At 64.0% G+C, this 12,812-nt stretch overlaps 2 protein-coding genes and 1 long non-coding RNA gene across 3 annotated transcripts; 2 read left to right on the top strand and 1 right to left on the bottom strand.

The window, feature by feature from the left end:
• Positions 1 to 590: 590 nt before the first annotated feature.
• Positions 591 to 10,693, top strand: LOC308187383 (histone acetyltransferase KAT8-like; the record flags this gene model as incomplete). Its single annotated transcript, XM_080609542.1, is given in 14 exon segments — positions 591 to 677; positions 680 to 856; positions 3,144 to 3,218; positions 4,351 to 4,371; positions 4,374 to 4,525; positions 5,281 to 5,315; positions 5,317 to 5,332; positions 5,464 to 5,628; positions 6,563 to 6,652; positions 7,953 to 8,093; positions 8,164 to 8,257; positions 8,347 to 8,497; positions 10,295 to 10,449; positions 10,530 to 10,693. Coding segments are annotated over 14 exon segments (1,424 nt in total), but the record flags the coding sequence as incomplete, so codon positions are not given.
• LOC308187384 (uncharacterized protein) lies at positions 1,435 to 2,917 on the top strand. The gene is made up of 2 exons (XM_080609543.1): positions 1,435 to 2,268; positions 2,373 to 2,917. The coding sequence occupies exons 1-2, from the start codon at positions 1,449 to 1,451 to the stop codon at positions 2,774 to 2,776; spliced, it is 1,224 nt and encodes a 407-aa protein (XP_080465669.1). The 5' UTR covers positions 1,435 to 1,448; the 3' UTR covers positions 2,777 to 2,917.
• LOC308187385 lies at positions 3,225 to 4,343 on the bottom strand. The gene is made up of 3 exons (XR_013944647.1): positions 4,167 to 4,343; positions 4,003 to 4,023; positions 3,225 to 3,692 (listed from the first exon to the last, which is right to left on the bottom strand). It is a non-coding gene; the product is annotated as an uncharacterized lncRNA (long non-coding RNA).
• Positions 10,694 to 12,812: the final 2,119 nt, after the last annotated feature.

The raw sequence follows: 12,812 nt of genomic DNA, 5'->3' as shown, positions 1-12,812 counted from the left end.
CTGGGAGGGGACTGGGGGGACTGGGAGGGACTGGGAGGGGACTGGGACCAGTATAGGAGGGGACTGGGGGTACTGGGAGGGACTGGGACGGACTGGGAGGGACTGGGAGGGGACTGGGACCAGTATAGGAGGGGACTAGGGGAACTGGGAGAGGACTGGGAGCACTGGGAGGGGACTGGGAGGGGCCTGCGGCCTACTGGGAGGGCACTGGGAGCACTGGGAGGCCCTGAGGCCGCCCCTCCGTCTCCTAGCAACGCCTGGCCCCGCCCCCAGCAACGCACGGCCACGCCCCCCTCCGTCTCCTAGCAACGCGCGGCCCCTCCCCTCTAACCCCTTCCGCGTCTCCTAGCAACGCGCGTCACGTGCCTCCCCCCGCTCCGCTCCTCCGTCTCCTAGCAACGCGCGCCCCCTCCCCTCTAATCCCTCCGCGTCTCCTAGCAACGCCCGGCCCCGCCCCCTCGTCTCCCAGCATCCCCCGCGTCACGTGACTCCTCCCCCTGTCTAAAACCCTCCCGCTTCCGCTGACGCCACTTCCGGCGCGGCGCCCGATGGCGGAGGCAGGGCCCGGCGCCGCTCCCGCTCCGCTCCAGGCCGCGGGCCCGGAAAGCGCCGAGGCGGCGGCGGCGGCGGCGGGGGGGGGGGGGCGGGGCCGGAGCCCCCCGGGGGAGGCGGGGCCGGGCCGAGGCCCCGCCCCCTCGTCGCCGCCGCCGGCCCGCCCCCCCCGCCGCCGTTGGCCCCGCCCCGCCGCCGCTGGCCCCGCCCCCCCCGCCGCCGCCGCCGGTGCAGGCCCGGGAGGCGGAAGTGGCCGTGGAGATCGGGGAGACCTACCTGTGCCGGAGGGCCGACGGGAGCTGGCGTGAGGGCACCGGGGGGGCTGGGGGGGGGGGGGGGGACTGGGAGGGGACTGGGAGGCACTGGGGGGGGACTGGGAGGGGACTGGGGGGACTGGGGGGGGACTGGGAGGGGGTGGGGGGGGACTGGGAGGGGCTGGGAGGGGACTGGGGGGGACTGGGAGGGGATTGGGGGGGACTGGGAGGGACTGGGAGGGGATTGGGGGGGACTGGGAGGGGACTGGGGGGGATTGGGGGGGACTGGGAGGGGACTGGGAGGGGGTGGGGGGGGCTGGGAGGGACTGGGAGGGGATTGGGAGGGGGTGGGGGGGGACTGGGGGGGACTGGGAGGGGGTGGGGGGGACTGGGAGGGGATTGGGGGGGACTGGGAGGGGGTGGGGGGGGACTGGGAGGGGATTGGGGGGGACTGGGAGGGACTGGGAGGGGAGTGGGGGGGACTGGGAGGGGCTGGGGGGCACTGGGAGGGGGCGGGGGGGGGACTGGGGGGAACTGGGAGGGACTGGGGGGGGGGACTGGGAGGGACTGGGGGGGACTGGGACGGGGTTGGGGGGGGATTGGGGGGGGCTGGGAGGGGATGGGGGGGGGACTGGGACCAGTATGAGAGTGGGACTGGGAGCACTGGAGTCCCAAACCGCTCCCAGTCCCCATCCCAAACTGGTCCCGGTCCCAGTCCCAAATTGGTCCCAGTCCCAAACTGGTCCCAGTCCCGCTCCGAATCCCAAACTGGTCCCAGTCCCAAACTGGTCCCGCTCCCAGTCCCAAACTGGTCCCAGTCCTGCTCCCAGTCCCAAACTGGTCCCAGTCCCAAACCGGTCCCAGTCCCGCTCCCAGTCTCAAACTGGTCCCAGTCCCAATCCCAAACTGGTCCCAGTCCCAATCCCAAACTGGTCCCAGTCCAAAAGTCGTCCCGGTCCCAGTCCCAAACTGGTCCCAGTCCAAAAGTCATCCCGGTCCCAGTCCCAAACTGGTCCCAGCCCCGCTCCCAGTCCCAAACTGGTCCCGCTCCCAGTCCCAAACTGGTCCCAGTCCCGCTACCAGTCCCAAACTGATCCCAGTCCCAATCCCAAACTGGTCCCAGTCCAAAAGTGGTCCCAGTCCCGGTCCCAGTCCCAAACTGGTTCCAGTCCCGCTCCCAGTCCCAAACTGGTCCCAGTCCCAGTCCCAAACTGGTCCCAGTCCCAAACCGGTCCCAGTCCCGCTCCCAGTCCCAAACTGGTCCCAGTCCCAATCCCAAACTGGTCCCAGTCCAAAAGTCGTCCCGGTCCCAGTCCCAAACTGGTCCCAGCCCCGCTCCCAGTCCTAAACTGGTCCCGCTCCCAGTCCCAAACTGGTCCCACTCCCAGTCCCAAACTGGTCCCAGTCCTGCTCCCAGTCCCAAACTGGTCCCAGTCCCAAACCGGTCCCAGTCCCGCTCCCAGTCCCAAACTGGTCCCAGTCCCAACCCCAAACTGGTCCCAGTCCCAATCCCAAACTGGTCCCAGTCCAAAAGTCGTCCCGGTCCCAGTCCCAAACTGGTCCCAGCCCCGCTCCCAGTCCCAAACTGGTCCCAGCCCCGCTCCCAGTCCCAAACTGGTCCCGCTCCCAGTCCCAAACTGGTCCCACTCCCAGTCCCAAACTGGTCCCAGTCCGAAAGTGGTCCCAGTCCTGCTCCCAATCCCGAACTGGTCCCAGTCCCAAACTGCTCCCGCTCCCAGTCCCAAACTGGTTCCGTTCCCAGCCCCGCTCCCAGCCCCAGTCCCGCTCCCAGTCCCAAACCGGTCCCCATCCCAGTCCCAGTCCCAAACTGGTCCCAGTCCCAATCCCAAACCGGTCCCAGTCCGAAAGTGGTCCCAGTCCCGCTCCCAATCCCAAACTGGTCCCAGTCCCAAACTGGTCCCGCTCCCAGTCCCAAACTGGTCCCAGTCCCGCTACCAGTCCCAAACTGATCCCAGTCCCAATCCCAAACTGGTCCCAGTCCAAAAGTGGTCCCAGTCCCGGTCCCAGTCCCCACTCCCAGTCCAGAAGTGGTCCAGTCCCACTCCCAGTCCCAAACCAGTCCCAGCCCCTGCTCCCAGTCCCAAACCGGTCCCAGTCCCAGTCCCAAACTGGTCCAATCCCAAACTGGTCCCAGTCCCGCTCCCAATCCCGAACTTGTTCCAGTCCCAAACTGCTCCGCTCCCAGTCCCAAACTGGTTCCGTTCCCAGCCCCACTCCCAGTCCCAAACTGGTCCCAGTCCGAGAGTGGTCCCAGCCCGCTCCCAGTCCCGAAACTGGTCCCAGTGCCCCCCCCTTACTGGTTTCCCCCCCCCCCAGACTCGGCGGAGGTGATCCAGTCGCGGCTCAACGAGCAGGAGGCGCGGGAGGAGTTCTACGTGCACTACGTGGGCTGTGAGTCCCCAGTACACACCAGTACAGACCAGTACAAACCAGTAACCCCCGGGCTCGGCCCCGGCCACACCCCCACGGGGCTCCCAGGTAACCCCAGTAACCACCAGTAAGCCCCCGGGGCTCCAGTAAGCCCCCAGGGCTCCCAGTAGCCCCCCGGGGTCACCAGAAAGCCAGGAGCAATCTCCCAGTATCTCCCAGTACCTCCCAGTAACATCCCAGTAACACCAGTTACCTCCCAGTAACCCCCCTCAGGAGGCTCCCAGTAACCCCCAGTGCCTCCCAGTAACCTCCTGGGACTCTCAGTAACCCCCCAGGGCTCCCAGTAACCCCCAGTAACCTTCCCAGCACCTCCCAGTGCCTCCCAGTAACCTCCCAGTCGCTCCAGTAACCCCCAGGGCTCTCAGTAACCCCCCAATAACCTCCCAGTAACCCCCCCAGTGCCTCCCAGTAACACCCCAGTAACCCCCTAGCAACCTCCCAGTGCTTCCAGTGACCTCCCAGTGCTCCAGTAACCTCCCAGTAACCTCCTGGGGCTCTCAGTAACCCCCCCAGTAACCTCCCAGTAACGCCCCAGTAAACCCCCTAGCAACCTCCAGTGCTTCCAGTAACCTCCCAGTAACTTCCTGGGTCTCCCAGTAACCCCCCAGTAGCCCCCCAGTAACCTCCCAGTAACCCCCAGTAACCTCCAGTGCTCCCAGTATCCTCCAGTACCTCCCAGTAACCCCCCAGGGCTCTCAGTAACGCCCCAGTAACCCCCTAGAAACCTCCAATGCCTCCCAGTAACCTCCTAGTGCTTCCCAGTGACCTCCCAGTGCTCCCAGTAACCTCCCAGTGCCTCCCAGTAACCTTCAGTAACCTCCTGGGGCTCTCAGTAACTCCAGTAACCCCCCAGTGCCTCCCAGTAACGCCCAGTAACCCCCTAGAAACCTCCCAGTGCCTCCCAGTGACCTCCCAGTGCTCCCAGTATCCTCCCAGTGCCTCCCAGTAACCCCCTGGAGCTTCCTAGGACCCCCCTGGGGCTCCCTAAAACCCCCCGGAAATCCCCCCAGTAGCCCCCCAGTAGCTCCCAGTAACCCCCTAGGAGCCCCCTGGAGCCCCCCAGTGGCTCCCAGTGACTCCCAGTGCCTCCCAGTTAACCGGCGGCTGGACGAGTGGTGGACCGCAACCGGCTGGCGCTGAGCAAGACGCTGAAGGAGGCGGTGCAGAAGAGCGCCGAGCAGTTCCTGGGCGAGCTCCCCGAGCAGCCCGAGCGCAAGATCACCCGCAACCAGAAGCGCAAGCACGATGAGATCAACCACGTGCAGAAGGTGGGCGCTGGGGGGGACTGGGAGGGACTGGGAGGGGATTGGGGGGCACTGGGAGGGGACTGGGAGGGGATTGGGAGGGACTGGGAGGGATTGGGGGGGTCTGGGAGGGGATTGGGGGACACTGGGAGGGACTGGGAGGGATTGGGGGGCACTGGGAGGGGATTGGGGGGCACTGGAGGGGATTGGGGGCACTGGAGGGACTGGGAGGGGGCTTGGGGGGACTGGGTGGACTGGGAGGGACTGGGAGGGGACTGAGAGGCACTGGGAGGAACTGGGAGGGGATTGGGGGGGACTGGGGGGGGATTTGGGAGGGACTGGGAGGGCACTAGGAGGGGATTGGGGGGGACTGGGAGGGGACTGAGAGGCACTGGGAGACACTGGGAGGGACTGGGAGGCCCTGGAGGATACATTGGGTGTTACTGGGAGGCACTGGGAGTTACTGGGAGGCCCTGGAGGGTACTCTGGGGGGCCCTGGGAGTTACTGGGAGTTCTTGGGAGACCCTGGAGGATATCTGGGGGGCCCTGGGTGTTACTGGGAGGCACTGGAAGTTACTGGGAGGCCCTGGAGGATACTCTCTGGGGCCCTGGGAGTTACTGGGAGTTTCTGGGAGACCCTGGAGGATACATTGGGCGTTACTGGGAGGTACTGGGAGTTACTGGGAGGCCCTGGAGGATACGTTGGGTGTTACTGGGAGTTACTGGGAGGCACTGGGAGTTACTGGGAGGCACTGGGAGTTACTGGGCGGCCACCGCAGACCTACGCCGAGATGGATCCCACCACGGCCGCGCTGGAAGGAGCACGAGGCGGTGAGCCGGGCCCCCCCAAACCGGGGCGATTCCCCCCCAAAAAAAAACCCGCGGCGGGCACCCCCTCCCCATCCCCCCGCCGGGGTGGGGACGGACCCAAAACCGGGCTTTTTCGCCCCGAAACCTCGCAGATCACGAAGGTGAAGTACGTGGACAAGATCCACATCGGGCACTTCGAGATCGACGCCTGGTACTTCTCGCCCTTCCCCGAGGACTACGGCAAGCAGCCCAAGCTCTGGATCTGCGAGTACTGCCTCAAGTACATGAAGTACGAGCGCACCTACCGCCTGCACCTGGTGCGTGGCGCGGGGGATGCGCGTGGGGACGCGTGTGACACGTGGGGACGCGTGGGGACGCGTGGGGACGTGTGGGGACACGTATATGTAGAGCTGGAGGTGGCCCAAGCCTTGGATCTCCAAGCGTTACCTCAGGTTCACGAGGTCCAAGGGCACCTACGGCTTCTATGACACGTGTGTGACACGCTTAGGGACACGTGTGACACGTGGGGACATGTAGGGACGCGTGGGGACACGCATATGTAGAGCTGGAGGTGGCCCAAGCCTTGGATCTCCGAGCGTTACCCCAGGTTCTTGAAGCCCAGGGGCACCTATAGGTTCTATGGGGTTGGTGACACGCGTGTGACACGCTTGGGGACACGTGTGATCTGCGGGTGACACGTGGGGACACGTAGGGACGCGTGGGGACACGCATATGTAGAGCTGGAGGTGGCCCAAGCCTTGGATCTCCAAGCGTTACCTCAGGTTCTTGAAGCCCAGGGGCATCTATGGCTTCTATTGGGTTGGTGACACGCTTAGGGACATGTGTGACACGCTTAGGGACATGTGGGGACATGTGGGGACACGCATACGTAGAGCTGGAGGTGGCCCAAGCCTTGGATCTCCAAGCGTTACCTCAGGTTCTCGAAGCCCAGGGGCATCTACGGCTTCTATGGGGTTGGTGACACGCGTGTGACACGCTTGGGGACACGTGTGACACGTGGGGACATGTAGGGACACGTGGGGACACGTAGGGACAGGGACACGTAGGGTGTGGGGTGGCCCAAGCCTTGGATCTCCGAGCGTTACCTCAGGTTCTTGAAGCCCAGGGGCATCTACGGCTTCTATGGGGTTGGTGACACGCGTGTGACACGCTTAGGGACACGTGTGACACGTGTGTGACACGTGTGGACATGCAGGGACGTGTGGGTGATGCGCGTGTCCCCGTCCCCAGGGCCAGTGCCAGTGGCGGCAGCCGCCGGGGCGCGAGATCTACCGCAAGAGCAACATCTCCGTCTACGAGGTGGACGGCAAGGACCACAAGGTACAGGGGGGGGGGGGGGGGGGGGACGACACGCGGGGACATGTCGTGACATGCGATGACATGCGATGACACGTCGCGACACGCGGGGACGCGTCGTGACACGGGACGCCAGGTCTACCCACGACAACCCCCCTGTCATTGGCCAACCTCTACCAGAACGTGACCCGTGGGGACACAGGAGGGGACATGGAGGTGACACATGACATGTCATGACATGTAGTGACATGTCACGACGTGTGGTGACATGTAACGACGTGTCATGACACGTGATGACACAGGACACCAGGTCTACCCACGACAACCACTTCTCATTGGCCGACCTCTACCAGACCATGACCCATGGGGACACAGGAGGGAACATGGAGGTGACATGTGACATGTCATGACATACGGTGACATACCATGATATGCGATGACATGTCACGACACGGGACGACACGGGACATCAGGTCAACCCACCGCAACCCCCTCTCGTTGGCCGACCTCTACCAAACCTTGACCCATGGGGACATGGAGGGGACACGTGATGACACATGACATGTCATGACATAGAGTGACATATTATGACACATGGGGACATGTCATGACATGCAATGACACGTAATGACACGGGACACCAGGTCTACCCATGACAACCTCCCTCTCGTTGGCCAACCTCTACCAAACCATGACCCATGGGGACACAGGAGGGGACACGGAGGTGACACGTGATGACACGTGACATGTCATGACACGCGATGACATATCATGACACGTGATGACATGTCACGACACGTGACAACACGGGACATCAGTTCAACCCACCGCAACCCCCCCTCTCATTGGCCAACCTCTACCAGACCATGACCCATGGGGACATGGAGGTGACACGTGATGACACGTGACATGTCATGACATGCGATGACATATCATGACACATGGGGACATGTCATGACATGTGATGACACGTAACGACACGGGACACCAGGTCTACCCACAACAACCCCTTCTCATTGGCCGACCTCTACCAGACCATGACCCATGGGGACACAGGAGGGGACATGGAGGTGACACGTGACATGTCATGACATACGGTGACATACCATGACACGCGATGACATGTCACGACATGTCACGACACGGGACGACACGGGACATCAGGTCAACCCACCGCAACCCCCTCTCGTTGGCCGACCTCTACCAAACCTTGACCCGTGGGGGACACGGGAGGGCCACCAGGCCGCCGCGTGACGTCCCATGTCGCGACGTGACGTCACGTGACCTCGCGTGACGTCACGCGACGCCGTTTTTTCCCTCCCAGATCTACTGCCAGAACCTCTGCCTGCTGGCCAAGCTCTTCCTGGACCACAAGACCCTCTACTTCGACGTCGAGCCCTTCGTCTTCTACCTCCTCACCGAGGTGGACCGCCAGGGCGCCCACATCGTCGGCTACTTCTCCAAGGTAACCCCCCCGCACCCCGGGGTGCCACCGGGTGCCACCCATGGGTGACAATTCCCCTCCCCCCCGCAAGGAGAAGGAGTCGCCCGACGGCAACAACGTGGCGTGCATCCTCACCCTGCCGCCCTACCAGCGCCGCGGCTACGGCAAGTTCCTCATCGCCTTCAGTGAGTGGCACCCCGGGGACGCCCTGGGGACGATTTGGGGACGCCGAGGTCCCATGGGTGCCCCCCCCCTCCCCGCCCCTCCCCCCAAGGCTACGAGCTGTCCAAGCTGGAGAGCACCGTGGGCTCCCCCGAGAAGCCCCTCTCGGACCTGGGCAAGCTGAGCTACCGCAGCTACTGGTCCTGGGTGCTGCTGGAGATCCTGCGCGACTTCCGGGGGACGCTGTCCATCAAGGACCTCAGGTGGGCACCAGTACGCTCCCAGTATGCTCCCAGTATCACCAGTAAGGTCCCGGTCGACTCGGGTTCCACCGCCCGCAAGGGATTCCGTTGACCCCCCACTGGTAATTTGGGTCCTTGGGTGCTGCTGGAGGGCCTGGGAGGCTTCCTTCTCCATCAAGGAGCTCAGGTGGCCACCAGTACGCTCCCAGTATGCTCCCAGTATGCTCCCAGTATCACCAGTAAAGTCCCGGTCACCTCGGGTTCTGCCACCCCCAAGGGATTCCATTGACCCCCCACCGGTAACTCGGGCCCTTGGGTGCTGCTGGAGGTCCTGGGGGGCTCCCCTCACCATTAAGGAGCTCAGGTGGGCACCAGTACGCTCCCAGTATGCTCCCAGTATGCTCCCAGTATGACCAGTAAGGTCCCGGTCACCTCGGGTTCCACCACCCCCAAGGGATTCCGTTGACCCCTACCGGTAACTTGGGCCCTTGGGTGCTGCTGGAGGGCCTGGGGGGGCTTCCCTCACCATTAAGGACCTCAGGTGGGCACCAGTAAGGTCCCAGTAAGACCAGTAAGCTCCCAGTAAGGTCCCAGTTGACTTGGGTTCCACCACCCCCAAGGGATTCCGTTGACGCCACCAGTAACTCGGTGCTGCTGGAGGTCCTGGGGGGCTTCCCTCACCATTAAAGACCTCAGGTGGGCACCAGTAAGCTCCCAGTAAGACCAGTAAGCTCCCGGTATGACCACTAAGCTCCCAGTAAGATCGCTAAGCTCCCAGTATCTCCAGTAACCCCCAGTAACTTGAGCCGTGGGTGCTGCTGGAGGTCCTGGGGGGCTTCCCTCACCATCAAGGAGCTCAGGTGGGCCCCAGAGAGCTCCCAGTATGACCAGTAGGCTCCCAGTATGACCAGTGACCCCCGGTAACTTGGGCTGTGGGTGCTGCTGGGGGTCCTGCACCCCTCCCAGTGCTCCCAGTAACCTCCCCAGTAACTCCAAGAACCTCTAAACCACTACCACTTCCTCAAAGTCCCCCCCAAAAGCACCCCAAGACCCCCCCAAAACGCCCTCCCAGTCCCCCCAGTCCTCCCAGTAACCCCTCCCAGTAGCTCCCAGTGCTCCCAGTAACCCGTCCCAGTAACCTCCCAGCACCTCTAAACCACCCCTAGCCCATCACCACCACCCCAACAACCCCCCAAATCCCCCCAAAGTCCCCCCAAAACCGCCCCAAACCCCCCTAGAACCCCCTCCCAGTAGCTCCCAGTCCCCCCAGTAACCCCTCCCAGTAGCTCCCAGTTCTCCCAGTAACCCCTCCCAGTTCTCCTAACACCTCTAAACCACCCCTAGCCCATCACCACTGCCTTCCACCACCCCAACAACCCCCCAAAGCCCCCCAAAACCCCCTCAAACCCCCTCCCAGTGCTCCCAGTAACTCCCAGTCCCCCCAGTAACCCCTTCCAGTAGCTCCCAGTTCTCCCAGTAACCCCTCCCAGTAACCTCCCAGCACCTCTAAACCACCCCTAGCCTATCACCACCACCCCAACGACCCCCCAAATCCCCCCAAAGTCCCCCCAAAACTGCCCCAAACCCCCCTAGAACCCCCTCCCAGTATCTCCCAGTATCTCCCAGTCCTCCCAGTAACCCCTCCCAGTAGCTCCCAGTGCTCCCAGTAACCCCTCCCAGTCCTCCCAGTAACCTCCCAGCACCTCTAAACCACCCCTAGCCCATCACCACCACCCCAAGAACCCCCCAAAGCCCCCCCAAAACCCCCTCAAACCCCCTCCCAGTGCTCCCAGTAACCCCCCGCCCCCCCCCCCCCAGCCAGATGACCAGCATCACCCAGACCGACATCATCAGCACCCTGCAGTCCCTCAACATGGTCAAGTACTGGAAGGGGCAGCACGTCATCTGCGTCACCCCCAAGCTGGTCGAGGAGCACCTCAAGAGCGCCCAGTACAAGAAGCCGCCCATCACCGGTGGGTGCCCCACCCCCCAGCACCCATGGGTGCCCCCCCTCACCCATCAGCACCCTAATTTTGTGCCCCTCCCCCCACAGTGGACTCCATCTGCCTGCGGTGGGCGCCGCCGAAGCACAAGCAGGCCAAGCTGGCCAAGAAGTGACGGGGCGCTGCCCCCCTCCCCCCCCACACCCATGGGTGCCGTCCCGCACCCGTGGGTGCTGCCCCCCCCCACCCGTGAATAAAGGCTGGAGGTGGTTTATTGGGTGCTGGTGTGGTTTATTTGGGGTGGGGGATGGGGGGGTGCTGTGGTTTATCGTGGGGGATGGGGGACTTCCTGGGTGCTGGGGGTCCTCCTGGGTGCTGAGCTCCTTCATGGGTGCCACCACGGGGGTTCCTGGAGCCATTTTGGGTGCTGTGAGCCACCATGGGTGCTGGGGGACTTCGTGGGTGCCACCACAGGGGTTCCTGGAGCCACCTTGGGTGCTGGGGTCCTTCATGGGTGCTGGGGGTCTTCATGGGTACTGAGGTCCTTCATGGGTGCTGTGGGCCACCGTGGGTGCTGAGGTCCTTCATGGGTGCCACCATGGGGTTCATGGACCCATCTTGGGTGCTGGGGTCCTTCATGGGTGCTGGGGGTCTTCATGGGTGCTGAGGTCCTTCATGGGTGTCACCATGGGGGTTCCTGGAGCCCTCTTGGGTGCTGAGGTCCATCATGGGTGCTGTGGTTTATCATGGGTGCCCTGATCCATCATGGGTGCCCTGGTCCTTCATGGGTGTCAAGAGCCATTTTGGGTGCTGAGATCCTTCATGGGTGCCACCACGGGGGTTCCTGGACCCATTTTGGGTGCTCGGGTCCATCATGGGTGCCCTGGTCCTTCATGGGTGCTGTGAGCCATCGTGGGTGCTTGGGGTCTTCCTGGGTGCTGAGGTCCTTCATGGGTGCCACCACGGGGGTTCCTGGAGCCATTTTGGGTGCTGTGAGCCACCATGGGTGCTGGGGGACTTCGTGGATGCCACCATGGGGTTCCTGGAGCCCTTTTGGGTGCTGGGGTCCATCATGGGTGCTGGGGGTCTTCATGGGTGCCCTAAGTCCATCATGGGTGCTCTGGTCCTTCATGGGTGCTGGGGTCCATCGTGGGTGCTTGGGGTCTTCATGGGTGCTGAGGTCCTTCATGGGTGCCACCACGGGGGTTCCTGGAGCCCTTTTGGGTGCTGGGGTCCATCATGGGTGCTGGGGGTCTTCATGGGTGCCCTAAGCCCATCATGGGTGCTGAGGTCCTTCATGGGTGCTACCATGGGGTTCCTGATGCCATTGTTGGGTGCCACCACGAGGTTCCTGGAGCCATTTCGGGTGCCACCACCCATCTTGGGTGCCACGATCCATTGTTGGGTGTCACCATGGGGTTCCTGGTGCCATTTTGGGTGCCACCACGATGCTCCTCACACCATTTTGGGTGCCACCACCCATTGTTGGGTGCCACCACAAGGCTCCTGGCGCCATTTTGGGTGCCACCACCCATTTTTGGGTACCATCACCCATCGTTGGGTGCCACACGAGGTTCCTCACGCCATCGTTGGGTGCCACCACGAGGTTCTTGAAGCCATTTCGGGTGCCACCACCCATCGTTGGGTGCCACCACCCATTTTTGGGTGCCACACGAGGTTCTTGATGCCATTTTGGGTGCCATCACCCATCGCTGGGTGCCACCACTCATTGTTGGGTGCCACCATGAGGTTCCTCGCGCCATTTTGGGTGCCACCATGAGGTTTTTGGAGCCATTTTGGGTGCCACCACCCATTTTTGGGTGCCACCACCCATTTTTGGGTGCCACACGAGGTTCCTCACACCGTTTTGGGTGCCACCACCCATCGTTGGGTGCCACCACCCATTTTCGGGTGCCACCCCGCCCCGCCCCCCCCAACCCCCCTCTCACCCCCCCCCACACCACCCCCACCACCCCCATTACCACCACCGTCGCCGACCAGCGGAGCCCAGCGGCGCCGGCGCCGACGTCCCCGCCGAGTCCACCGCCGCCATCGGGCGGCGTCACCGGGCGGGCCCAGGCGGGCGGGTGGCACTCGGCGTCCTCGTCCTCGGGGCCGCGGGGGAGGGCCGGGTGACGCAGGGTGGCCTCGGGGACGGTGGCAGCGATCCAGGCGGCGTGGGCGGCGGTGCGGGTGTAGACGCCGGGGCGGCCGGGGAGCCCGCACGCCTCCCCCCAGCTCACCACCCCCGCCAGCAGCCACGAGTCGCCCACCAGGCACGCCAGGGGGCCGCCGGAGTCGCCCTGCGGGGAGGGGGGGGGGACACAAGGGGGTTGGGGACAGTAAGGGACAATTGGGGACAGTGGGGGGAATGGGGGTGTTGGGGACGTTGG

Source organism: Anser brachyrhynchus, assembly GCF_964034855.1.
Source record: "Anser brachyrhynchus genome assembly, contig: SCAFFOLD_727, whole genome shotgun sequence".
In the NCBI taxonomy this organism is placed as follows: domain Eukaryota; kingdom Metazoa; phylum Chordata; class Aves; order Anseriformes; family Anatidae; genus Anser; species Anser brachyrhynchus.
This window is presented reverse-complemented; position numbering and strand designations above follow the sequence as displayed.